Raw genomic sequence first — 22,026 nt, forward strand, 5'->3', positions numbered from 1 at the left:
TTTACCAAAAAAAAAAAAACCTCCATTGGCGATGACCGTCTCGTGATGAACGTTTAAATCACATTAATCCCTTCTACAAAAAGTCATTTCTTGTTGCACCTCGCACCTCAGGTTGTGTTCTTTCTTTGTTTTTTTTTTTTTCTGTTTTCCTTTTTTTTGGGTCCTTCATTCCCCTGCTCTCTCCCTCCATCCTTGTCACCCCCATCTTTGCTAAGAATAGACCCTGCTCAGGCTTGGATCCCGTTTTCGAAGCTGACTTCAAAGCCCTGATAGACTAGATAGGGATAGCGGCATTTTGTACTAACCCTGTAACCTATAGCATCATTAGTTCAGGTAGCGGCAGATTCTTTAGCACGACGACCACGCGGAATCTTCCAATGGATATGAACACAGATACTTTGTGAGTGGCCGCGTACCTCAGCCTAGAACCTGTTTAGAGTTTAAAATAGTTTATAAATAATTTTTTAATCATAATTTACAGAATAAAAAATAAATATATGAAAAAAATTTTTGTCTCTGTTCATATAAAAAATGTTTATAAGTAATTTTATTTATGATGGCAAAAAAAAGCTTAACCGTAGAGCAGATGACAGAAGTATGTGAGTATAACAAAGAGATGAGACAAACGATGCTATTTCAACAAGTGTTGATGATGACAGGGACTACCCCTCATTGAAAGGAACCTTGAAACTAAGTAGCTATTGTTTAATAGGGAAATCGCTGGGCCTCGTTTATTTCACTCAAGTCGTACCAGTCAAACATCCATTGTTAACGCCATTTGTCTTGACCCATACGAAGGATCAACTTGACTTGTTGACTGCATAAACCAACAAACAGATCAAGCTTCCTCGGTGGGACTAACCTAGTAATTGGGGGGGGGGGAATTCCAACCTTTTGAAATTGTCTCGATTAGCTGGCTACCCAGAACTCAATAGATACAGGGGGCAACAATTCTAGAGACAGTCAGTGATGTTGCAGGATCGTCTCCAGGAGATGTATGAAAACTTGTGTGGCCATTCATTTATTAACTGTTTGCTGCTATTCTTTATGTTTTCTACTTTCCTTCCGAATGCTCAAGCTGGAGACCCCGAACGGATCCATTTGAGCACAGAGATGACACTAGTGATGCTCTCCATTATGTTTACGATAATACTTGGGCTGATTGCTTATATAAAATTCTGTGGAACCAGTTCTTCTGAGCTTCTGAACCAAAGCGTCCATCCCCAGAGCTTGGCTCGATCGGAGCAGTCCAGATTTTATGGGATCGACAAGCAAGTAATCGAAGCACTTCCTGTGTTCGAGTTTTCTTTCCTCAAGGGATCAAAAGAAGGCCTCGAATGCGTGGTTTGCCTGTCGAGATTTGAAAACAGGGAAACACTTAGGTTGCTCCCAAAGTGCAAGCATGCTTTCCACATGAATTGCATAGACATGTGGCTTGAAGGTCACTCTACCTGCCCGCTCTGTAGATGCAGGGTAGATCCAGGGGATGTCAAGGGCTTCACTTCTTCAATCAGCTCAAGGTTCCTGAGTGTCCCTTCCAATTTAACAGAGGAACCAAATCTCGAAATCCTTGTGCAGAGGGAGCAATCCCGTCAAGAGTCATTGAGAATCAACTATGGGAGAGGCTTATGGAATGTGGAGGAGGGCAGGAAGGAAGAAGAACTACTCATTGATAATGGTGGAAATCGGGAAATTCTGCACAAGTTCCATCATAGGATAGTTATCTCAGGTTTTGTTATGAGGAGTAGGTGGAGTGATCTTACTGCGACGGATTTGCTACTCTTAAACTCGGAAATGCTCAGTGTTATGTCGAACAGAAGATTCCTTGCTTCAGAATCCGCCAACGGTGAATCCTCACGATGGGATTCAAACCTTTCAGGTACTTCCAACGAGGAACAACACACGTACCAGCCACTGAATTGGGGTCGTAAAAGATCATTGTCTGAGATTACAATTGTTCCGAGGTTGAAGGAAATCAACAGGATGAAAAAATTAGCAGCATCGGGCGACAACAATGGGGGTGAAGAGAGATCATGGAGGATATGGTGGCCGATCGCGAGGCGAACCGTGCTAGGGTTTGCCAGACGAGAAAGAAGTTCCACGGAGTTAGAATCGAAACAATTAGGTTCAAGTGTGTAATCACGGCAGTTGACTAGAGCACTGTACAATGTTAATGCTTTTGCTGGTGAAATTAAATTACAAATAAAAACAATTTCTGAGAAGGAACCTCACCTCTATAAGATCGTGTGCAAATTGATCCACAGAGAGAAAGCCTGGGGACAGGGAGAACGACGGGGGATGGACAGAAACGATGCGTTTTGAAAGAGATTTGAGTGGCGTAGGCGTTTTAATAGCCAAGGAAATTGAGCAAGGGCATGTTTTTCCCGCAATGGCAAGCAAACTGCTGCAAGCAAGCAGCTTAAAAAGGTATTGATTGAATATCATTTACATTCTTTGAATGCTACACCATTATTGCATATCTGATATTTGAACTTGATGAAATTCGCATTAGCTCACTCTGAATTCCGTTGCCTTGGGGGCATTTCCTGCGCAAACACATGCACAAACCGATTAAATAATCCATTCATTGGCGCTCTGCTACCCCAATTATAGCCATTTCTCACCGTTGGGCACCTTCAATTTCTTCATTACCAACAACCGTCATCCAACCACTCTGATGATGAACGATAACGCCTCATTTAATTTACCAAGAGACGCTTCTTCTCTGATTAACTCGTTATTCTCCTGACGCTGCACTTGGCACTCCATGTTTCCTTTCTTAACTATGCTTCAGCTGTAGCTAAGCTAACCCACGAGAACCTTTTATTGCACTTTACTCCATCCTTTGTCCTTTCTTTAAACCCGTCATTTGGACTGAAAGTGAAACAGAAAGATACAATGGGAGATCATAAGTTATTGCAGAATTCAATAAGCGTCTTAATAGGAGGTTCCACTCGTAGATGGTCCGGCTCCGCCTTTGTGGTAATGATCAGAACCACCGCATTGACATTTTGGGATTCCATTTAACACTGGCAGGCCAACCCAACTGGGTAGAAGACAGCAGCAGAGGCCACTCGTTCCCAAAATTAAACAAAAGGCATTAAATTTAAAGCATTGCATGGTCCCTGAACCTTCGTCTTTATTATAGGTAGAGGGGTCCTAAATCCTAATCATTCAGAATCGAGCACGCATAATCCCTGACATTGCTACTAGTGTGGAAACAAGTTCGCTCGTCCAAGGCTCCATGCAATTTGCCGACGCGGTTGATAAACATTCACACCTTAAATAAATAGAGCGCTCATCGTTCCCTCAGATTGGTCTTATATTTGTAATTGTAGCCCTACCTCGTCAAATCTAAACCCCTTTTGTCTTACTCCATCCCTTTGTTGATCTCATGCCATGGATTTCTATGGACAAGGATCTCTCCATAGCTTGATGGACAAGGAAAATATGGAACATCAACCTCAATTTCACCTTAGCGTCCGAACCCATAAAGAGATAAGCAAACATGATGTTCAATTAGCCTCACCGAGGCCTTCTACCTCTGACGCCACAGTGTTCCCAATGATGCCATCCCCTGGCCCTGAATCACCATGGACGCGTTCCCCACGCCCAGTTTCTCCTCCTCCTTCTCTTCTTTACTACTGCATCGCTTCGCTCCATCGCCACGACGGCAATATCTACGCCATCGCAGCTACGAAGGGCTTAGTCTTTACTGGCTCTGACAGCAACAGAATCCGCGTGTGGAAGCAGCCCGACTGCATGGACAGAGGATACCTCAAAGCTAGCTCAGGCGAAGTGCGATCCATTTTGGCTTACAGTGACATGCTCTTCTCGACCCATAAAGATCACAAGATTCGAATTTGGAACTTCATGGTTTCCGACACTTTCAAATCCAAAAAGGTAGCCACTCTTCCCAGAAAAAGCTCGTTTCTTTCGTTCTCCAGAGCAAGCAGCGCCCATCAACATAAAGACTCTGTTTCTTGCATGGCTTATTACCATTCAGAAGGGCTCTTATACACTGGTTCTCATGACAGAACAGTGAAGGCTTGGCGGGTTTCAGATAGAAAATGCGTAGATTCATTTGTGGCACACGAAGATGATGTGAATTCACTGATGGTGAACCAAGACGATGGGTGTCTTTTCAGTTGCTCCTCTGATGGATCCGTGAAAATATGGAGGAGGGTGTACACAGAAGACTCGCACACCCTCACAATGACTCTTAAATTCCAGCCTTCCCCTGTGAATACAATGGCATTGAGCACGTCCTTTAACCATTGCTTTCTCTACTCGGGGTCATCAGATGGGATGATTAATTTCTGGAAGAAAGAGAGACTGTGTTACAGATTCAACCATGGCGGGTTTTTGCAGGGTCACCGTTTTGCAGTTCTTTGCCTAGCGACGGTGGGGAACTTGATATTCAGTGGATCGGAGGACACGACGATAAGGGTATGGAGGAGAGAAGAAGGGAGCTGTTACCATGAGTGTTTATCAGTGTTAGATGGACACAGAGGGCCAGTGAGATGTTTAGCAGCTTGCCTTGAGATAGAGAAGGTGGTGATGGGGTTTCTGGTGTACAGCGCCAGTCTGGACCAAACATTCAAAGTGTGGAGGGTGAAGATTTTGCCTGACGAAAATCTGTGCGTAGAGTGCACTGATCAGCGCGACGGCGGGAAGAGGATTACAGAGTACGATATGAGTCCTGTTTTGTCGCCATCGTGGGTTGAGAAGAAACTTCGAGATACCTATTTTCAGTGAGATTCCGGAAATCACTCCTCCGCTGATCCGCTAGGGCCGCCCCTTCGACCCCTCACAGTCACAGGCGTTCGTGTACCATTCGGTACTGTGAAATCTGGATTTAATCAAGTGCCAGTTCTCTTCATTTCTTAATTCTGAATTAGCCAAATGCTTCAGGAACTGGGCAAGCAAATTAACAGTCATCATTACGGTATGATAGTTTTGTTATACTGTAACATAGTTTCTTTTTCACTTTATTTATAGTTTATGGTTTAAGAAAACATAAAATATAAAATTAATTGCCCACAGTTTTGTTGAAATCAAAGTATATAACAATTCAATGTGCTTTTTTTAAAAAAAAATAAAATAATTGCATGACTTGAATTTTTTTCCTAACCGGGAACCCTCCCAGTGAATTTTTTTCCTCTAGTTAAATGCAGGAAGGTTATTAGAATTACAACCCTCCCAATATGGAAAAAGATACTACGTGACCTGTAATTAATCTTAAATAATGGGAAAAGCACATAAAGCCATCATCTCAACTTAACAGAAGCATTTAGAGGATTACATTACACTGGTCTCCACCACCGACAACACCACACATGAAATTACATGGGCTGAGATGAATAACACGGTTTGATTAGTTATACAGTAGGAGAGATGGGGAGAGGTAGATAAGGCAGAAATAGTGGTAGCTAGCTAGTGGCTAGCGATTTTCCTCATCATGAGGAAGCAGGGCACGGGATCGGTCGATGAAGAAGGTCTCATAGATGAAGCCAGCAAGGCCACCCCCAATGAGTGGGCCGACCCAGTAAACCCAGTGATCGGTCCAATTCCCACTGACCAAAGCAGGCCCAAACGATCTTGCTGGGTTCATCGAAGCAGCGGAGAAGGCCCCTCCAGCCAGGATGTTAGCCCCCACGACAAACCCGACCAGGGTGGGCCCAAGCCCACCAATGGCTCCCTTCTTTGGATCCACCATAGTGCCGTACACGGAGAACAGCAACGAAAACGTCAGGATGATCTCCCATATCACTCCCTGAGCGTACCCCACTCCACTTGCAAGCGTGTGCACTGGAGTTGTCTGCACAATTATGAGTTCACTTGCCAATCAGAATTTGGATTAAATGATTAAGCAGATTAAGCTAAATTCATGTCTTCGCGGACAAACTAATCATTACCAGTCCGCCGGAGAGGTAGTAAAGCAGGTAACAAGCGAGGGAGGATGCCAGTAATTGGTCGATCCAATAAAGTATGGAGCGGAAGAGGGTGATGTGACCGCCCACCAGGAGGCCGAGCGTTACGGCTGGGTTAAGGTGGCCCCCGGAAATGTGGCCGGCCGATATCATGGTAGCCACCACAAGCGCATGTGCCACGGCCACGGCAAACAACCCTACCAGTGCGTCTGCTCCTAGCTTTTCTGGATGGATGATCGAAAAAAGGAATGAATAAACTGTGTGTGTGTGTGTAGAGTTAGTGTGCGTGAAACTAACTAGTTATGAAAGTAAGAGGGTACCTACGGCCATGGCGGAACCAACACCGGCGAAGACGAACAGGAAGGTGGTAACAAATTCAACGACGAGAGCCTGAAGGCAGTCGGGCTGGGTAGCCTCCCGGGAGGATCCGAGAGCGATCTTGGCCATGGCTGAATGGATGAGGCCTTAGCAAGCTACTAGTTACTAGATAAACAATGGTGGGTTTGGTGTATTACATGCCAGCAGGCTTCCCGTTATATATTATGCAAAACCAGAGTACAAAACATCAAATAATTGCGTCTTACACTTTTCTATTACCAAATTTCCAATCCCACTCACATGCCCCTGCTTTCTCTCCTTCGCTCCATAATTAGCCTCCACTATATTATTTATACCTTTAAATTGTAATTAAGTCACATTTTTGCACTACTCGAGCACATATCTTATCTTATTCAATTAGAAACAGGGAAACTATGAATATATACAAGGAATCAGCCGTCGGATACTCTCACGAATTGAGATCATCAAACCCTCATTATTCTATTTTGTCCCAAACATCATGGATGTATAGCGTCCTACTTTACACTAGACGCGCACCAACATGACATGTCACGTCGTCTGCCAGCTTCTTGTGCATCATAATTAATTTCGCAATCAAATAAAATCACAGCTTATTAAACATATAAACCCGTACTTTAGGAGCGAATTTCACTTTAAAAAGAAAGGAGAGAAATTTATGATTTAGTTATTTTTGGAATAGATCAATTAATATTTGAAATAACGTCATATAATATAATTAATTTATTCCAAAGAACAAGTTGAGGATCCTATAACAAGTTGACCTTTGAAAATGAAAGGAAGATGGGACTGGAGAGGGTAGGTTTTCGTTGTCTTTGTGCTAGAATAATTATTATGTTGTTTTGGACTAAGAAAAAAGTTTTGTTATCGCCGTGTCTGTACAGGCTCATGGTATGTTCATAGCTTTGTCACTTACCTTCACATGATGACGATGGTGCCACCCACTTGTTCCTGCTCTTCCATATTCACCATTCAATCGAGGATATTAACACATAACCTCCTGTTGAACAAATGGACAAATCATGATATAGAAATAAGCCATCCGAAACCCAAAAACATTCCATTCGCAAAATGAACACATTTTACAATTAAAGCCACAAACTTCAACAAATTATTCAACCTGAGTGGCTCATCTCCTAATCCCCAGCCTAGTACTTATTTATTTGATACTTATACATGCTGGTTTCTTGTAATTAATTATGAGCAGTACTTGAATAGTTTTATGGTTCTCTGACCGCTTAAGTACAGCTAATAAGCCAAGTCCATGTGCCAACGCTGAAATTGTTTGTTGCCCTCCGGAGTTCTGTCAAGTTATTAAGAGCCTTATTAGGAAGCTTCGGGCTTATGAATATATAGACGATTCCCGTTGCCTTAAGAAGCAAATCCGATTCGATCATGTCATAAAATATGAGGAATTATTGAACCTCAGTTAGACGCTATAGAGCAACGTGGGTGACAGCAGATTGTACCCAATTATATTTTCACCGACGCCTCATTTCGCTGGGAAATTTTCAACTCAGACTTTATCGGAAACTTGTCATGTACTGATTCTGGACTACTATTTGTGCGAACGGATCACATATTAATCAGCATACGTTAGGAAGATAAAGAAAAGTTAATGGCGAAAGGATTGAAGTTTTCCTCTGGTTTTTAATTTTTTAAGACGAATTGAACACGTGGGAGAAAAATACTTGTGAGTCTCACATATTTCTTCCACTATTTTATCCTTTGCTTCCAAGTTCCAACCAAATAAAGCATTGGAGTTGTGTTGGCACCGTAACGCATGAGTTACTGTACATATAAGATCACGAGCATATGATTTAACATATGGTGGATTCTACTAATATCTCTCAGATCAGGGTCTCTTGACAATTATCAGTTAATTAAGTGATAATAATGCTTATCTAATGGGAAACAGAGCAATACTGAATGGAGGAATGGCGAACTTTGTCAACTTGTCAGCAGAATGCTTGTATTTTTCCTCAAAATCCGAATATTTCCACATTATTAGTTTCTATTTAATTTCAAATTTAAATGGCTCCTAAAAAGAGTTACAAAATTCCTTTTTTGGTGACATGTCAACTATTTCTGCAATTTGGTTTCTGAGTTGGCTGAGGACTGAGGTATCTGCAGTGATATTGACTTGCATGTCGGCAAAAGTCTAACCGCTTATCAATTTTGCATTCCACGTCTCAGATTAATATACAGTTGGACTTGCTAAATATTTGTGCTTTTTCTGTGGAATCCGTGAAAGTCTAATGGCTTTTAAATGTTTGTTTTCGTAGTGGGATTTGCCAAAAACATGGTTTTCACAGAAGCAACAAATGTGATTTTTAGGGTTCCTACCGTTAAAACAAGCATGCCTTAAATTGTTGCAATGGAGATGGTGAAAAGTTATGCCTTGCCAACCAATTGACTGCTCAATAAGTTAAAGACATTCACTTCATGACTTGAAGCCATTCAGAAGGAGAAAAATAGAACAAAATCAAAAACCATATTTACTGCAACCCCAATTTTAACCATGTATGGACTATGTTAGTCTGGCACGGCAATTCAGCACATGCTTGATCCCCTCAATCCATATCTGTTTGTCATGTTTACTTGCACATTCAAATTCTATTATCCTGTCTGCTGTTTTTATTCCGAAATAAGCCCTCTTCTCAATGCTGTCTTCCCTTTCCCTTTCAGGCCAAGCTGGTATATCACTGCACACTCCAGTGACTATATCTGCCACATTAGGTCCATATCTTAACCATTGTTGACACGGAGTGGTAAGAAGACAACAAGTAAGCAGAAGGTGCAAAATTTGCTTACATTTCTTCTTTTTCTTGAACGTTCCTCCCATATGCTTGCTTTTCAATTTGGCTACAACCTGTTACCATTTTTCATTGATTAAAGTTGTCCAAACACAAAATTGGTTGGAATACAAAGTCGCAGCAACAAGAAACTTATCATTCTGCTCTCCGACCTACAGAGGGACTATCAAAACTTCATGTACAGCTATGTTCCTCTATCTAACATAGAGTTTTGGAATTTATGCCCCTAATTTGTTAATGAACATACAGAGTATTTTCACCAATTACCTGCATATTTGAATTCACAATGAAGGACACTCGCTTCCAGTGAAGATCCCCTGTTACAATTAATTAGCAAAGAAACTCAAATTAGAATTAGAGCCTTTTCTATAGATCTGGATTCTCTTATTTTTAATTTTATTGAGGTTGTTATAGCAAAGAAGTTAATAAACATACCTTTTCTTGTGCGTTTGAGAAGTTCTCCTCCTCTGAAGACACAGTCTAGTGCTGTTAAGATGTTCGCTTCTTTACCTTCTTCACACATTTCCTCCACTAAAGGAAATGTTGAGCTTCCAATCCCCTTTTGCAGCCTAGCTTTTAGAGTAGCAGCTCCTCGCAAGGCTGTCAACAATGATTAATTCATCACAAATTCTCTTTTATGTGTTGGCAATTTTCAAATCTCTGGCAAAAGAAATCCAAAGACTGTGAGCCTTAGCCACCTTTTTTACCATACGTTAACACTTGATTAAGTAAATTTCATTTATTTTTTCCTTACTGAGTTGCCATGTTCTGTTGGTCCACATTGATTCGGTCATTAATGCAGATTTAGCAATCTACCTGTAGCTGCTCCGGCTGTTAAAGTCATTATGTCTCCATTGGTCTTAGCATTAATTGCAGAGTTAACCGCCGTTAAGATTTGATCATGATCAGCTCCCATATCTTCTGCAATTTCAATACAGTGAGAAGCTACTAAAGCTGCCGCAGATGCTATAGCAGCAGAAGTCTTTGGAGGATCCTTTTGGTTGGTATATGGCATTTCAGGTGATGCTGTTGAAGCTGCAACTGCAGCTACTGCAGCAGCAACGCCTGCCACAGATACTGCCGCGTGCAATTGAGCATTATGTGTCCTTATTTCCTGCTTTTTCCTCTCCTTTTGATCTTTCTTCCACCTACCCATGGTCTTCCCTTTTAATAAACTCTTGTAGAGCTGCTTAGCAAAAATTTTCACCAAGAAAAAAAAAAAAACAAGAAGAAATACTGAGTAATATTGAGCTGGTATTTGAGTATAAATCATAATGGTAATCACCAGGCTGAAGAAGAGATACCCCATTTCGAATTAAGTGTTGACCGGAAAGGAACTCTGGATTGAGTGTCTGATGAAGTAAAAATAACTCCTGCATATAATGGATGGCAAGGTTATTGGTTTGCATGCAAGAAATATAACTGCCGTTAGGGTTTAAACCAGAAGGGTGCTCAGTTATGAACAAGAGTAAAGTGAAACATCTTCACTTGCATTAAACCTGATGTTGAAATATCCTAAGGTTGTGGATTAAGCAAGTTGACTTTTCTGAATTCCCATGGGAATGTTGGTAATAATCAAAAGTGTAGTTGGCTTAGTTGATGACAAAAAGTAGTTTTTAAGAAAGCACTCTAATTCAAAATAGTTAAAGTTTCTCTATGCAGTAACCTTAAAGGGACAAATCATACTGAGAACTGCATCTTCAAGGTATTGGCTGCCGAACAACAACATTGGCATGTTTAATACACACCCAGTTCCCATATATCAAGATTATCAGTCCACAGGGAGAAAGTAGCAAAGTATACCTTCATTTCCTCACTGCCTCTTGGTGAAATTGGAGGGCTACACCCATTAGTTAGCTGTAAATAAACATCACAATAACAGGACAGACAAAAAGAATTAGATGCCTGTTCATATATAAGAATATCACGATCACCAAAAGAAAAAAAAAAAAAAGAGAGAGAGAGAGAGATAGGATATAGTAACATCCTTCCTTATCACCCCCTTGTTTATACGCTTCTTAGGCTTGAGCTTGTCAGAAGTGCTTTGCTTTTCCTCTTTTTTCCCTTTGTGTGTGTGTGTGACATATGATCTATTTTGAGAAAAACTAAGATAACTTATGCGAGTTTTGCGATTGCCTGCATTGGCAGCTCAAAAAGTAGTTCTGAGTAGTCTGGTTAAAATTTTCAAAGTGGTTCATATTCTTACAGAATCTTTTGAAACGGTGGAGACCTTGGTAGCAGCAGGGCAGGAAACTGGCATCTGGACACCAGTAGAAGTCAGGATATTGGTATTGTTCAGTGCCTTGGAGAGCTCCATGGCTGAGATGCTCCATGATCTGGCCAGAAACTCCATGGATTCAGTTGGAGTGTCAGGAGGGGCACAAGACATTGCTGACCACTCAGTAGGACTATTCTCATCTATCTTCTCCAGCCCCTTGACAGAGCACTTAGAGTTGCTCGAGCTCACTGACACCAAAAACAATAACAGAAACCGAGTTAACTGCCGCGTTACACCAAACTGAGGTTTGGTCATGGAAACATTTATTTCTATTTGGTCAACACTTTTCAAAGTATATACTTCCACAGCTGCTTTAGCGCCAGAGAAAGAAAGAATACAATAGACAATAGAAGTCTGGATTAACTTCATTTTACCGAACATGCTATGAAGCAACCACTTACTTGTCTAGAGTAGTAATTGGTCCCAGGCCTCAGTCAGTCAGGAGTTGGGGGAGGAAGAGTACAAAATCTCTAGCGAAGTAAGAAAGCAAGATCAAGACGATGACAAGGAGCAACAGTGAGATATTTAACAAGGAAATGCGACACTATTTCCAAGTTTAATATTTTGAAGAAAAAATGAAAACGATGTCATAGAATCTTTTGTGGGGAAGGGAAGGACCCGGTTTAAAGGTCATTTATTCGTCTCCACCTTAAGTTGTTGCTTTTAATTTCCACTCTTATATGCTTTATACATAAAGGAGATAAAGACCTGTTTTATGGCAGCGGAGTGCATCATTACTTGCATTCGTCTTTGTCGCCATTATCACTTTCTAAAGTAAAATCCGGGGTCCCATTATTACACACTGTTTCTTTTCTTTAATTCCGCCCAACCCTCCTTGGTTCAGTGCATTAACATCATACACAAACTGGTGAGTTTAACAGTTTTAGGAGGCTCCATTTGGTTCTAGATACAAGTTCTATGGATTTCCAACAGGATGCTCAACAACTCTTTCCCGTTAATGGGCATCTGTTGCAAATTTACCATGCCATCATTGGTTTTACTGTTTCCCCGCATGAGTTACTTTTTTCCCCTCCTCTCATTAAGCATACGACAAGAACTCCTCCAACTTGTTTTGGACTACATTATTATAAATTTCATGCACGTGCACAGAAAAGTCAATATTTGTGCAGACTGGATCATAAAATTTGCTCGACAGTTTTCAATGGAGCCTCCTTAAAATTGTAGAAATTACATTGTTTGGACCGTGCCATCCCCTCCCTGGGCATTAGGCTTTTCATGTTGGATAAAAACCATAAAAGCCGTTTGGACATTGTGTTCAGTCTATCAATGGGCAACAATATTGCTCGTTTTATATAAGCTCCCTTCTTATGATCTGCTAATGTTTTGATAATTTGGATTGTCAGATAAATACTTGTCCCTTGAAGATGTTTACTGATATACTGACCCTTCCACGTCCATAGAAAAATCCAATTCCGTACATTTAAACACGAATTAAGGAAAAGCATGCAGTGAACCATGACACGAGAAAGGAACCTTATTGTTATAGTATTATTTTAGATATAAACAAATCAAGTTGATCTTTAGTAGGGAAAAAATCGTGTTCATGAGCCGAGTGCATACAAAAAACACTCGAGATATCCTTATTGAGCCAAACAACGCTTGAATCTGACTCAAGTGAGATGATGATATAAAAAATGAATTGACACCGAACGCAGAATCAAAGATCTTGACTTCCCTCACCCCTCATTGAGAAAAACATCCTTTCCCGCGTTTTCCCCCTCCCGCAGGACGCAAGCGGATAAACATCCACCGACATAGCTTGTTCTGCAAATAGATTCATCGTCGTCAATTTCCCTCTTTGGAATCTGAAATGGGGGCATCTGCCTTCTGCCATATACCCCACGCAGCATCATGTATGCTCCTAGTTACCATCCGATGTCTTTAGCATGATAATACGATGCTCAGGGAAGACGACGATCTTTAGGCATCCTGCTCGTCATAACAGTCCCATTCCTTTGGCAATGTGAGTGTCCTGACATTTGAGACACTAACAAAGCCCCCTCAAGTGACTCCTTCAAAACCCATATCTGATCAAATTAACAATCCAAGTTATTAGTAATAGTCGGAGAAGAGTTCAAAGTTACATTTTTATGTATAAGCAAATATTTATCTCTACCTATTTTTTGGCCGAAGAAATTCTGCGTAGCGAAGGAATCCAGCTGCTTGAAGTGCCAGTGTTATGCCCAAATACACGACCCGGGTTTGAGCTTCCTATTGGTTTCTCTGCTTTCGACACATTTTCTGAGATTCTGGGCCTCGCAGATGTAGATGGACCATTTTTCACAGGCTGCCACAATTTTGTCCCAATAAAAACATTGACTTTAGCCAAATAAAAGTACATCTTAGATTTCAACATATTGTACGTATGTTATCATGCAGAGAGGAAGATAACCTAGTATAAATTACAATTATCTGGTGCACACTTTTATTCCTACTCAAATTACAATGCCTTCACTGAAACTTCCTTTTAGATCAAAGTTTCATTCACATCACTTTTCTTTATCAGACATTAAATTAACTAGAATGAATTTGTATGATAGAACCTAACATGAGCCCGGTTGTTCTCATAGTGTGTAAAAAGTAGAGCTATCAACACCTTTTAATATTTTAAATTGATTGAATGGTACTAACTCCGGTCCTAAATATAAAAACTAGTTGACTAATTTAAATAGATTAAAAAAAGAAGTTAAATTAGTTATTTTTAATAAATCGGTATTGTCTTTCCTAAAATGTCCTTGTTAATCAAATATATTGGTTAGAACTAACATTATTACAAAGACTATCTTGAAAAAAATACATAAATATAAAAGACAAAGTGGATTAGGATCTTATATTTAGGACCAAAATAAAAGTCAAACAAGATCTTATATTAAAGACCGGAGGTAGTAATTTTTTTACTTTTGATTTATCACTAGAACACAGAAACGTTTATCTCGTATTATCAAAAAAAAGCCCAAGCTAGAAATTACATCAAATAGGCAGTCATACTTACAAGTTTCACAACCTGATCCTCTGCATTCAGATTCTGATCATCGTGCGATGCTCTGATTTGCATATTAACGCGTGCATTAACATTTGTTAATGGTCTTGCCTCCGCAATTTGAGCAGAGCCGTTAACACCTGAAAAGGAACCCTAACAAATCAGGATATTCTTTCTTCCTTCTTTCCTTAGAAAAAGTATTGCTTCGGCATACTGCAAATCTTCGTAGATTGTGTTTTCACTTTTCAGTCTTCAGACAGCAATGTCATGGGATTTCTTCCCTTTTCCTCTTTCTGAAAGAGTCCATCTGCAATTCCTACCTCACTCTTCTGGGCAGCACCAATCTCAACATTCAAATCAAATAACTAAGCAGATTACTGATAGTGAAGAGAGTACCTTTATTCTTATCCACAACATTTGGTTCAATACGGTTAGGCACATCAACGGCAGGCTGCAAAATATCAGATGATAAAGTGAGCGAGAATAAAGTCAGAATATATGAAAGCTATCAGAAAACCCATATGAAGTATACAATTTTAGCACGCAATCACAACAGCTACCCAAAATATGTCAAGAATGTACTTACAGTTGATTGATCCTTCATCTTTGTCTGTTGCGATTGCTGATATTTAAGAATGGTCCAGTCATATATGTAGTCAGACTCGTATCCTGTTCATTTAATCAGGGCAAATAACACTGTGTTATCAAAGAGAGAAGATCCTCAAATACACAAATGAGACAACCAGAAACATCATTTTATTATGTAAAGTATTAAAACACTGTTTAGATTACACATTCCGAGGTACTAATGAACATGAAGCATTAACAGCAGCAGGTCAACAAATTAGGATAATTTTCAAATTTGAAATTATTTTTCAAGATCCAGATGAATGACTCTATATTCTACTAGTTTTGATCCCCCCCCTCCCCCCCCTCCCCCTCCCCCTCCCCCCATTGCTTTGCACTCAATAAATCATACTTCTGTGCTCAAATATTGGAAGGAAATCTAGCATACTCGGGAAGAAAACTTACGACTCAATTTAACACATTGATATAGATTTACGTAAAGTACTCAGTTTATTTGTGACTTTTCTAAAGGCCAACTCGTAAATTGGGACAGCAAAGCAGCTTCAGTTGCTGGGTTGTGTTGCAGCCCCATAGTAAACAAGGTTGAAATCTACCCTCTGTGTGTGTGTGTGAGAGAGAGACAGAAGTTTACGATCTATATTTAATGTTCTACCCTCAGCATCTAACATATCACTGATAAAGCCATCAGCTCATGTGAAAATTTTCATATGAATAAACCATGACTTGTGAGGAAAGGTAGTTAAGAATAAAGCATCCGATCCAAATAGAGGAAAACTAGTTAAGCATAAAGCATCCGATGATCCAATAGCTAATACCTTCACGAGTAAATAAATCACGAAACAGGCGCCTCAAGAATCCATAATCTGGGCGTTGATCAAATGTCAAAGAGCGGCAATAATGGAAGTAGGAAGCAAGCTCCGCAGGATAAGACTTGCAGAGGATCTGATAACAACAAATATGAGTCAGACACTCAGCAAAGCAGTCAACTCCTAAGCATATCAAGAGTTTTTATAGAGAGAATCTTCCCAAAAGGATGCACAAAAATTTGTTTACTCCGTTAATAGCATTTCTTAAGGTGCAAGCTTTTAATATGATTGTTCAGTCAAAGATGAGTATTCGAAAATAGGTTTTAAGGTTGTAAACTTCTTCCTATTTAACCTAAACCTATCAATTTCAACTTTCCAATTCCCCCACACTTGCATCCACCATCTACATCCAAATAAAGAAAAGAAGAGAGAGACGAACCAACCTGCCCACATAAAAACAGTATGAAGTTGTTTTTTTTTTTTCCTTTTTTTTTGGGAGGGGGGGGCACGAGACATTTTCCAAATTTAATTCATAGACGTACCTCAATTGGAGTGGATAGCTTCTTCTCACAGATCCTGTCGTACTTTTGCTTTTTAGTGGCAGCTCTCAGACCCTGCCATGGAAGGCTAAAAAGGAAGAAGCAATTGGTCAGGCCAGTATAACACACACTCAAATGCACAGTTTTTCCAGCTCAAGATCGCTATTATTGTAACGCATAGAGAGAGGCATACCTTCCTCTCAAGAAGTAAAGAAGAACATAACCAAGAGACTCCAGATCATCCCGTCTACTTTGCTCTAAAGAATTAAAACCAGAATTATGAGAATTATATTGCAGAATTTACGGACCAAAAAAAGGAGAACTTTTAATACCCACCAATTCCTAAATGAGTATTGCAACTCGCATAGCGGGCAGTGCCTGTTAAATTTTTGTTCTCTCTGGATGAGTTTATCAAGGTAAAGAAACAGAGATAAGCAATGGTAATCTGGGTCATTAAACTAAGTAAAAACATATCTATAAGAAGAATTTAGAAAAATTAGTCATGAGTTAATTACTCATCCACAAATTACAAAGTAGGAAGATTCCAAAATTAAACATACCTGTAAGCAATATGCTTATTGGTTGTGGGATCCTTGTATCTTTTTGCAAGTCCAAAATCAATCATATAAACCTGGTAATTTTAGCAAATTGCAGAGAATATAAACAAGGAATAAGCAATCGACAGCTTAAAAGGAATCATTAGATAAGAAACTATTCAGACAAATTGATGCTACCTGATTTGCTTTTCTCCCTAGACCCATAAGGAAGTTATCTGGTTTGATGTCTCTATGCAAAAATCCCTTTGAATGTAAATGCTCTATCCTTGCAAGCTGCAGTCAAGTAAATAAAACAGGCTAAATTTTGCATTCATGAACCTTAGTTGAAGGATCACGCTGGTGGAAGTTTCAAGGGGGGAACAAACAAAAAGAAGGGAGCAAAGCTCAGATAAATTAATAATTACCATCTGATCAGCCAGCATCAAAACTGTTTTCAATGAAAACTTCCCTCCACAGTATACGAAAAGATCCTCAAGACTCGGTCCCAAAAGATCCATAACTAAAACGTTATTGTCTCCATCAATACCATGCCATTTCATGCTTGGAACACCACCTAAAAAGCAAAGAGTGTGTGGAATAAGAAACTGATCATTCTTGGCCAAGTTTTCAGAGCATGTAATTTTAACAGGTAGAAATGCTTCTATTTTATCTTACTTCCTCCTTGAAGGGCATTATATAACTTGGCCTCATAAAGTAGTTGCGGGTGTTTAGTCTTCCTGCTCTCCTGAAAATCAAGGAACATAAATGTTATAAATCGCACAAAGCATATGCTATGTCATGCACATGAAGAGAGATGCCCCAAAAGAAATTCGTTAAGCATAGCCTTCCATATCATAAATCATCATTTTATTACTTTTCATGCAAAAAGCTTGTGCAAACACTTATGCTCTTGTCACGTAACGGATACAATATTATGTGCATTCAAGTCAAAATGCTACAGCTTATAAGGCAAGAAACAAACCTTGAGATATCAGTCTAAGGGATGCGGATGTATTAAACACGAAAACGGTTTCAAATTCACATTATAGATGAAATGTTTACCTTCCAAGCGCAGTTCTCTTAACACTGTAGTATTAGGCGGTTATAAATAATGACTAACTACCAGAGACACGAAAGACCCTCAAGAATCCCAAACTATTGCAAGCGATTCTGAGCAAACCGGCTACATATGAAATTCAAAACCATTTTGGTACAACAGAGGTTCTTGTGAAGCCTTACTCTAAGGTTGTTTTGACTTTGGTAACAAGTAGCCTTCTTCTCAAAAAAAGGTCACGCATCATTCATGACCTTTATATTAAAAGAGGTTTTTAAAATAGGCAGCTGCTGAGATAATAACAGCTCTGAACTTCAGGATGTCTTATTGTCATCGATGTCTTTGATGTCAGTTGTAAGCACGATCTCACATCTAGAAAAGGATATCAACTTGTTGGGACGACCATGACTTATCACTTATGAGTCAGAAAGCTTTTCCCTTTTGTAAAAATCGGTCATCAAACTTCTACGCGCAGTTCTCTAGTTTCACAGAAAACCAATAACATGACACGATATGCACTAGCTCACCGACTGTTTCCTTCCCTCTCCGTCCTCTACTAACGTAGAGAACAAGTCATGACAAGACATGCAACATGCATAAACAAAAAGAGTAAAAAAGGAAGCTTTTATAAAATAATCTACAGCCGAAAGATGAATTTAGACTCACCATCTTCATCGCTACAATCTCGGATGTCTGAATATCGGCAGCTGGAAAACAACAGTTTCGTCGAAAATTATAATCAGCATATAAAGTCATAGGCCAAAAACCAAACTCTACTATGAAGATGAAAACAGAGAAAAAAAACGTACCAATATAAATTTCGCCGAAGGAGCCGCTACCTATCTTCCGACCCATCTTAAACCTCCCTCCAATGATCCTCTCCATTGTCCAACAGCCCTTCTCTCCTTTCCCGCAAATCGAGCCGATCAGGGGACTCCCAGAACGAATAACAGGCCTTTGCTATATCGGGTGATGAAAAGGAGAAACCTTTTGCAAGGAGTCAGCGACGCGCAAGCAGGCAAAAAGTAAGACTCCGCTTGGATTGTTATCGAGAATATGAGTCAGCCAAAAATGGGGTTTGGTGGAGGAGATGAGAGAGGAAAGTAGAGAAGGGTAGGCGGCGACGAGAACAGAGCCCGGGAGAAATCGGCTGAACTTGGACGTGGGGGGTCAAGGAGAGGGGAGAGAAGAAAAGGAGAGAGATAAGCAGAACTTATTTATAAAAAAAAATAGGGTTATTTTGGGAAACGGATATAAAGATTTTTTTTAAAACGGGGAAAAAGTTGGTTGATGACCTGGACATGCTGGAAAGTAGAGAACCCAACCTATTTCCATTACTGATCATTTCGCCACTATTGACCATCCGCCTTGCGGTGCATGTTATTGACCTTTTTAATCCCACCTCCCCCACATGACACACGGTTCTTAATCTCTGAAAAATGACCGAATTGTGAATAAATATTAAATAAAGTTTTCACCAATTGAATTGCTTCCTTCTTGGATATCATACCCTTCATTATTAAAATATTAAACACATGGCCCGTCTGACTCAGCACGAACCAATTTGCCTCCTCGTAGAATTTAAACAATCATAGATAGAATGAGTAAACATTGGTTTAATTCAGTTTCTAATTTGTCCATTGGATATGAGTTGTTGTGATTTTTCCTTCTTTTTTTTTTTTCTTTTGGGCCTTTTTTCCCATATGGACAGAGAATAGTCCCAACTCCCACCAACCTTTTTGTTCGGAAAAAGGGAAATGGATAAGCATCCACCTTTTCCGGATTCCGGGAAACTTGCCATTGCTGGTTAATGCGTTTAGCAGAAAAAACTTGGCATGTGTTTTTAATTCTCCCAACTATCAAGCATTGACCATTCAACTACTCTGCTTTGTTCTGGGTCAAATCCAACTCCTCTGTTTTAAATCGCAACTGTGTACACGAAAAATTAATATCAAAATCAATCTGTCGTAGCATATATAGCGAATTACCCATATAATAATAATACAACTCGTTTCAAGCATTGCATGATGCGGGAAAAAAAAACTAGTTTTAAAAAAAAATTTCTAAGTGATGTAGGATGATATCACGCACACGTCTGGCTCATTTCTTTGCCTTCCAACCTGGAAGGAGCAAGTTTTTCCCTTTGATCAATTCTTAAGACACCCAATAGATACCATCATCAGTATTATAAAGTTGGTAGTCCACCTGGTAATGGAATTACATGGAGTAGTAGCATAAAATTGCGTTGACCTCAAAGACTGAAGAGAAGCTTGACTTTAAAATACCTCATAGTTTAGTGGCATATCATCTCTTTTGGCTGTGGGTTTTACCCCGTCTACAATGCAGAGCCATCAATACTTGCCTTCTAATTCGGAAAAAATGAGACTACTAAAATTTTTCGGGGGCAACGAGTTAGCGAGGGAGCAGATCACGGAGAGGAGGTTGGTGGGACCACCATGGCTGCCAAGCCTTGTAAAATTCGATTCTCAAAATTTATGTGAATCTTGTATTATATTTAATATCTGTCCCGCTCGTTTTTAAATATCTGTCCCCCCATTAAAATCACGCAAGGGTTAGTGTTGTCGACACGAAAAAATTGAGAGGTAATTATAGCGTGGCCGCTCTTGACTTCCTGGGAAGCCTGACGCTGACAATAGACGAGTCACCTTGAAGTCTGTTCCGCCCCAAAGCACAGAGGACATATCTCACAAAGTAATGTCCAGCTTTTTTGTTCTTGACAACCCTCTTACAGGCCCAATGGACTCCCAAAGCCTATCAAGGAGGATATGGAGAGGCTCCCAAACAGGCCCTAAACGCCATTTTAATAGCATTTGTACTAGAGCGTGTTTCTCGAGCTCGCCGCAAGGGATTTTTATATTTTGTTTCATTTTTTCGATCGTCCTTAATCGGAGTTCTGTTTCAGTGGTACTGACTCAGGCCACTGGAGCTCATTCTGCCATAGCTACACTAGAGATGAGGATCAAACGCACTTCAGAGGAGAAAAATATAGAGAAAGAGCCACTTTTGAGCATCCCCAACGCCAATGCCAACAAGGGTGGCTTCAGAACTCTACCTTTCATTGTAGGCGCGTCTAGTTTCTTTTCCTATGACTTCATATCAGACCCCTTCTGCTGCCGCAAAGATTGGTTTTTGCTTGCAATTTGACCTCTCTATAATATCGTGTGGCAGCAAATGAAGCATTTGAGAGGCTGGCTAGCGTTGGGTTGATGCCTAACATGATTTTGTAGTTGACCAGAGAGACTACGGCATGAAAATCACCGAAGCCACCAATGTCCTCCTTCTCTCCTCCGCCGCCACCAATTTCTTCCCCCTCTCGGTGCTCTCCTCGCCGATTCTTACGTGGGTCGATACCCCATGATTGCCTTCGGTTCTATTGCCAGTCTACTTGTAATTTTCTTTTCATTTTTCTTCTTCTTCTTCTTCTTCTTTTTTGGTGAAATTCATTTCGCTTCTTTAAATACAAGCTAAGTATCCTCAACTAGCATCAATCAATACATAAACTTTTGAATTTCGGCCATATGGTTTAATGCCTAAATCTTAGCAGCGTCACGTGATTTTAAGTGTAACATGGGGGCTAAAGTTTAACTAAATCTCAGGCTTTTTATTATTTTAATTTTAATTTCTAGTTTCAGGTGATGACTTTGCCACAATTTTAAGAGCATACATCGATATTTATAATTTGTCAAGAAAAACATGCTTAACAAAACCCACCTCCCTTCAACGCTTTTCTCCTCTTCAGGTCTGCCTGATAGTATTGTGGAGTAAATATTGCTTTTTCCTCCATTGGCTGCAGGGAATGGTTCTTTTATGGGTAACAACCATGATTCCAAAATCAAGTTCCATACCATGTCACTGACCCGTGCAGCTCCCCCACTTCATTTGAATTACTCCTTCTACATACTTCGTTTGTCCTCATGGCCCTCGGAGCAGGTGGTATAAGATCAGCATCCTTGCCCTTTGGCATTGATCAATTAACCTACAGAGACAGAGAAGAGAGCATAAAAGATGGCTACTTCAGCTGGTACTACGGTTCTGTTGCTGTGTCTTCCCTAGTAGCTCTGTCTGTGGTTGTTTATATTCAAGATCAAATGGGGTGG

General features: G+C 40.1%; 5 protein-coding genes and 1 long non-coding RNA gene across 6 annotated transcripts; 2 read left to right on the forward strand and 4 right to left on the reverse strand.

The window, feature by feature from the left end:
* The first annotated feature begins 969 nt into the window (after nucleotides 1-969).
* On the forward strand, nucleotides 970-2,139 carry LOC114734342 (putative RING-H2 finger protein ATL12). Its single transcript, XM_028921971.1, has one exon. It carries the CDS (start codon nucleotides 970-972, stop codon nucleotides 2,137-2,139), a length of 1,170 nt encoding a protein of 389 aa, XP_028777804.1.
* A 254-nt stretch (nucleotides 2,140-2,393) lies between these two features.
* On the reverse strand, nucleotides 2,394-2,929 carry LOC114734324 (uncharacterized). The gene is made up of 2 exons (XR_003739150.1): nucleotides 2,625-2,929; nucleotides 2,394-2,546 (listed from the first exon to the last, which is right to left on the reverse strand). It is a non-coding gene; the product is annotated as an uncharacterized LOC114734324 (long non-coding RNA).
* A 261-nt stretch (nucleotides 2,930-3,190) lies between these two features.
* LOC114734325 (protein JINGUBANG-like) lies at nucleotides 3,191-5,032 on the forward strand. The gene has a single exon (XM_028921938.1). The coding sequence runs from the start codon at nucleotides 3,400-3,402 to the stop codon at nucleotides 4,756-4,758; it is 1,359 nt and encodes a 452-aa protein (XP_028777771.1). The 5' UTR covers nucleotides 3,191-3,399; the 3' UTR covers nucleotides 4,759-5,032.
* A 203-nt stretch (nucleotides 5,033-5,235) lies between these two features.
* Nucleotides 5,236-6,508, reverse strand: LOC114734327 (aquaporin TIP4-1-like). Its single transcript, XM_028921941.1, has 3 exons — nucleotides 6,254-6,508; nucleotides 5,919-6,157; nucleotides 5,236-5,821 (listed from the first exon to the last, which is right to left on the reverse strand). The coding sequence occupies exons 1-3, from the start codon at nucleotides 6,378-6,380 to the stop codon at nucleotides 5,444-5,446; spliced, it is 744 nt and encodes a 247-aa protein (XP_028777774.1). The 5' UTR covers nucleotides 6,381-6,508; the 3' UTR covers nucleotides 5,236-5,443.
* A 2,166-nt stretch (nucleotides 6,509-8,674) lies between these two features.
* Nucleotides 8,675-12,022, reverse strand: LOC114734362 (VAN3-binding protein-like). Its single transcript, XM_028921989.1, has 9 exons — nucleotides 11,786-12,022; nucleotides 11,313-11,572; nucleotides 10,910-10,963; nucleotides 10,411-10,479; nucleotides 9,923-10,292; nucleotides 9,542-9,706; nucleotides 9,374-9,423; nucleotides 9,105-9,162; nucleotides 8,675-9,017 (listed from the first exon to the last, which is right to left on the reverse strand). Coding segments are annotated over exons 1-9 (1,224 nt in total). The 5' UTR covers nucleotides 11,787-12,022; the 3' UTR covers nucleotides 8,675-8,820.
* Nucleotides 12,023-12,861: 839 nt separating this feature from the next.
* On the reverse strand, nucleotides 12,862-19,094 carry LOC114734364 (casein kinase 1-like protein 4). The gene is made up of 15 exons (XM_028921991.1): nucleotides 18,718-19,094; nucleotides 18,575-18,615; nucleotides 17,530-17,599; nucleotides 17,280-17,428; nucleotides 17,053-17,148; nucleotides 16,879-16,949; nucleotides 16,655-16,716; nucleotides 16,512-16,575; nucleotides 16,322-16,406; nucleotides 15,789-15,915; nucleotides 14,972-15,054; nucleotides 14,782-14,836; nucleotides 14,398-14,525; nucleotides 13,522-13,692; nucleotides 12,862-13,432 (listed from the first exon to the last, which is right to left on the reverse strand). The coding sequence occupies exons 1-14, from the start codon at nucleotides 18,791-18,793 to the stop codon at nucleotides 13,522-13,524; spliced, it is 1,278 nt and encodes a 425-aa protein (XP_028777824.1). The 5' UTR covers nucleotides 18,794-19,094; the 3' UTR covers nucleotides 12,862-13,432.
* Between the last annotated feature and the right edge of the window lie 2,932 nt (nucleotides 19,095-22,026).

Source organism: Neltuma alba, unplaced genomic scaffold (assembly GCF_004799145.2).
Source record: "Neltuma alba isolate B1F8T4 unplaced genomic scaffold, ASM479914v2 tig00013086_pilon, whole genome shotgun sequence".
In the NCBI taxonomy this organism is placed as follows: Eukaryota; Viridiplantae; Streptophyta; class Magnoliopsida; order Fabales; family Fabaceae; genus Neltuma; species Neltuma alba.

Coding starts and splice junctions, on each gene's coding strand:
- LOC114734342 (XM_028921971.1), top strand. CDS start 970: ATGTTGCAGGATCGTCTCCAGGAGATGTATGAAAACTTGTGTGGCCAT.
- LOC114734362 (XM_028921989.1), bottom strand. Junction 10,293..10,410: donor AACACTTAATTCGAAATGGG/GTATCTCTTCTT, acceptor TTTGCTAAGCAG/CTCTACAAGAGTTTATTAAA. Junction 9,018..9,104: donor GTTCAAGAAAAAGAAGAAAT/GTAAGCAAATTT, acceptor CTAATGTGGCAG/ATATAGTCACTGGAGTGTGC.
- LOC114734325 (XM_028921938.1), top strand. CDS start 3,400: ATGGATTTCTATGGACAAGGATCTCTCCATAGCTTGATGGACAAGGAA.
- LOC114734327 (XM_028921941.1), bottom strand. CDS start 6,380: ATGGCCAAGATCGCTCTCGGATCCTCCCGGGAGGCTACCCAGCCCGAC. Junction 6,158..6,253: donor TGGTTCCGCCATGGCCGTAG/GTACCCTCTTAC, acceptor TCATCCATCCAG/AAAAGCTAGGAGCAGACGCA. Junction 5,822..5,918: donor ACTACCTCTCCGGCGGACTG/GTAATGATTAGT, acceptor ATAATTGTGCAG/ACAACTCCAGTGCACACGCT.
- LOC114734364 (XM_028921991.1), bottom strand. CDS start 18,793: ATGGAGAGGATCATTGGAGGGAGGTTTAAGATGGGTCGGAAGATAGGT. Junction 16,950..17,052: donor TAGGGAGAAAAGCAAATCAG/GTAGCATCAATT, acceptor TAAAATTACCAG/GTTTATATGATTGATTTTGG. Junction 16,717..16,878: donor AATAAGCATATTGCTTACAG/GTATGTTTAATT, acceptor AAACTCATCCAG/AGAGAACAAAAATTTAACAG.